Here is a 4,004-nt window from a genome sequence, read left to right as displayed (position 1 = left end):
ATCATAACAACAAATCCAGGATGTTATTATGTTGCCACTACCTCTAACTTAATTACTGACTACTGGGTCATCCACTAAACCTTAATATTATGAGGGATTTATAAACTTATATGCCTAGCTATTTAAAAACTGACTTTTAACTTTACAGGAGCGAATGTTGGAGGCCCAGGCTGAGCATGAGTAACACAGGGATGAGCAGGCCATATGCAGGGAGAGTGATGCTCTTGGAATCACGCTCTCGCGGGCCGGAGTGAGGGAAATAACAGGAAAACCAAAACACAAGCATGTTGCCATCTTACTTTAATGAAATTAAATGAAAAGCAAGCTTTGTAAAAGAAAGCACGTCTGCAGATGGAACAATTACAGCAACATGCCTGCTCAGTTGATAAAGGAAATAAAGAATAATCAAAGTATTGGGTACTTTCTATTTTAATCAAGATTGGTTACAGATTCCAAATTCACATGTCTAAACACAAGAACTTTCCAAACTAATATGAAAGAGAAGGGATTCCTTCCCCCCACGTGTCTAACAGTATCTTCATAAGCAAATAAGCAGACGAATAAGATATTCATCTTAACTTTTTAGAAAAAGACATGAAAAATGCAAATTACCCTGATAACCAAATCACAGCTGAGAAATCACAACATAGATGGAAACAGATGCGGTCGTACTAAAGATTTGTTGTTCAGTCACCACTGGGTTCACTAAATCATCCCAAACATTGTAGGAAGAAACCCTAATATGTTTTTTTGAGAAGCTAACATTTCAGAGACACGTTTGTCCACACGTGTTGCCAGTCATTGGATGTAATAAAATGAAGAACGACAACCAAATCTCCCCAAGAGCTCGCTTGAGGCTACTGGACTTGTACTCTAATTCCCTGCTTGCAAGGAGGTGCTGTCCTTTCCCTTAGCAACATCCTTGCATCGGAGGAATATTCAGAATCAAGGCCAACAGATATTATTCAAGACACACTATTATGCTGAGAGATAGAGATAAAATTATTCTTGTCACTCTGGGGCAGAACAAAATTAACTCGGTACAACAATATCTTTCTGTGTAAACAGTTAGGCATCCTCTGTAGGTCTGCTGTTTCGTGCGTCCGACGAAGTCCAGGAACTGTCATTAAGATGTACTTGACCAACAGATCTTTACCTTGACTTGAAAATTTATTTGATTTATACACACTAATCGAATGGTAACTGTCTAGTTATGCGTATGTGACAAGTCAGTTCCTTGAAATACAGAGCTGATAAAACGTTGACTAGAGAATAAAAACATGCACGTAAGTTGCTCAGTCAGCCAAGTACATTATTATGGTTTAAGATGTAATATTTCACTTTCCTGATGCATATGTGGATATAGATGATTGACTTGTATAGTTCGTTATATCCAGAGAAAGAAGTAAATAAATAAAGAGACTAAGACATAGTTGCTAAACTTTTGTATTGCAGATTTGTAGAGTGTTTTTGACCATTTCAGCAAGAGCTGGATATAAGGCTTGCAAATTGTATTCAGCCTGAAATTATATTCTCATGATCTTACTCCTTGTCACATATTTTCATGTAAGCAAGCCCACATTTCTTTGAGCCCCACAGGCATAAAAAACGGAATATGATATCAGAATTCCCTCAGCTGATAAAAATCACAGTGTGGTTAGCTGTGTCCTAGCCCTGGATACTTGGATGGAGACGCAGATTTCCTGGCTTGTACACTCAATAAGAAGTCAGTGATTTACCTTCAGTGTCCTGGGTGAGGTGGGGTACCATCACTATGACCTAGGAAAAGGGACACGGTAGCTCACCTAGAAGCATTTTCTATGAACAATAGGAGGGCCAGCTTCGTCATATTCCTGCTTACTGATCCACATCTGCTGGAATGTGGACAGGCTGGCGAGGATGGAGCCCCCAATCCAAACCGAATACTTGCGTTCTGGGGGAGCTATGATCTTAATTTTCATGGTACTTGGTGCCAAGGTTACAATTTCCTTCTGCATCCTGTCGGCAATGCCTGGGTACATGGTACTGCCTCCAGACAGCACAGTGTTGGCATATAAATCCTTACGAATATCTACATCACACTTCATGATCGAGTTGAAGGTTGTCTCATGGATGCCTCTGGATTCAATGCCTAGAAAGGAAGGCTGGAAAATGGCTTCTGGGCACCGGAAGCGTTCATTCCCAATGGTGATCACCTGCCCATCCGGGAGCTCATAGCTTCTCTCCAGTGAGGATGAAGCGGCTGCAGCGACCATCTCCTGCTCAAAGTCCAGGGCCACGTAGCACAGCTTTTCTTTGACATCCCGCACGATCTCCCTCTCTGCTGTGGTGGTGAAGTTATAGCCTCGTTCTGTCAGAATCTTCATGAGGTAATCAGTCAGGTCCCTACCTGCCAGATCTAGTCGTAGAATGGCATGAGGCAGAGCGTAACCTTCATAGATAGGCACAGTGTGAGTGACCCCATCCCCAGAATCCATTACGATACCTGTAGTCCTTCCGGAAGCATAGAGGGATAGCACGGCTTGGATTGCCACATACATGGCAGGTGTGTTGAAAGCCTCGAACATTATCTGAGTCATCTTTTCCCGGTTGATTTTGGGGTTAAGGGGTGCCTCGGTGAGAAGAATAGGATGTTCATCCGGTGCTACACGGAGCTCATTGTAGAAAGTGTGGTACCAGATCTTCTCCATATCATCCCAGTTGGTGACGACTCCGTGTTCAATGGGATACTTCAAGGTCAAGATGCCTCGCTTGCTCTGGGCCTCATCTCCCACATAACAGTCCTTCTGGCCCATGCCTACCATGACCCCCTGGTGTCGTGGACGACCAACCATGGAGGGGAATACAGCACGGGGGGCATCGTCACCCCCAAAACCTGCCTTGCACATCCCTGACCCATTATCTACTACCAAAGCAGTCAGCTCATCGTCAACCATGGTTGCTGGCTGGGATCTTCCAGATGGGTGAACAGAAGTTCAATAGAGGTGAGTTCTAGACTATGATGTGCGAGACAGAGAATGGGTACGCAGAACACTTCAGAACTGCCCTCAGAGAAGAGAGCCTGGACCTCGAGCACAGGTATTTAAAGGAACACATCGACTCCACCCATGTCCTACCCCACCAGTTCCCAGCATTTCTGGGTGGGGCTACCTTTGAGGTGCTAATAATGATGATAATTACAGAAATCATTAGTAGGCCTCTTTCATAAAGAGAAAACTGGCTACCAAGTGGCTAAATCTCAGGGTGCTGTAATTAGGCAACCCACACACTGCTTCCGGGTCTGCTTGGTGAGGTCTCTAGATTTCTATGTGATGCAGAGGGAATGTGAGAGAGAACTAGAGATGGAATCTGTGCTCCTGCTCCGTGGACTGCTCCTCTTAAGCGCGCACTCTGACGGCGCTTAGCCTTGACTTTCCAGTTTTGATATATTATTCATAGGAAGGGCCTGATGCTGTATTTATTTTTTAAGTTTTTCTTTCTCATTATTAGAAGATGTCATCACGATAGAAGCTGTTTTAATGAAAGAAAATAACGAGTGGCCTCGGGTGGCCTAATGGCTTTAATCAGAATATACTTTGTGCCATGAAAAATGTAGAGCTATTTAACTGACCTCAGATCTGCCAGGCACAAGTAAAAGCAAGAGGGTGATCAATAAAGTAAACCACTATACATTTTTTCTGACAAACTATCTAATAGCCACATTATTTTCTTTATATTTTCTAATAACCAAATTTATTATGCATTGGCATTGTTCGTAGGTTTACCAAGCCCATGTTGACTGGACAAAGGCATAATGCCAATGTTTTTGAGTGATTTGTTTTTCAAAACATTTTTTATTAGATTTTTTCTTTTTTAAAAATTTTTTTATTAGATATTTTCTTCATTTACATTTCAAATGCTATCCCGAAAGTCCCCCATGCCCTCCCCCTGCCCTGCTCCCCAACCCACCCACTCTCACTTCCTGGCCCTGGCATTCCCCTGTACTGGGGCATATAAAGTTTGCA

The 4,004-nt window shown here is 42.8% G+C and overlaps 1 protein-coding gene across 2 annotated transcripts; it reads right to left on the bottom strand.

Annotated features, from left to right (window-relative positions):
* Positions 1-295: 295 nt before the first annotated feature.
* On the bottom strand, positions 296-3,050 carry Actbl2 (actin beta like 2). Of its 2 annotated transcripts, XM_021180757.1 has the most exons (2): positions 2,808-2,936; positions 1,806-2,681 (listed from the first exon to the last, which is right to left on the bottom strand). In XM_021180757.1, the coding sequence occupies exons 1-2, from the start codon at positions 2,934-2,936 to the stop codon at positions 1,806-1,808; spliced, it is 1,005 nt and encodes a 334-aa protein (XP_021036416.1). The 2 variants fall into 2 exon arrangements, with proteins under 2 accessions (XP_021036415.1, XP_021036416.1); XM_021180756.1 differs by having other exon boundaries at positions 296-3,050.
* Positions 3,051-4,004: the final 954 nt, after the last annotated feature.

This window comes from Mus caroli, chromosome 13 (genome assembly GCF_900094665.2).
Source record: "Mus caroli chromosome 13, CAROLI_EIJ_v1.1, whole genome shotgun sequence".
In the NCBI taxonomy this organism is placed as follows: domain Eukaryota; kingdom Metazoa; phylum Chordata; class Mammalia; order Rodentia; family Muridae; genus Mus; species Mus caroli.
This window is presented reverse-complemented; position numbering and strand designations above follow the sequence as displayed.

Excerpts from the sequence above, each read along its gene's own strand:
- Actbl2 (XM_021180756.1), bottom strand. The coding sequence starts at position 2,936 with ATGGTTGACGATGAGCTGACTGCTTTGGTAGTAGATAATGGGTCAGGG.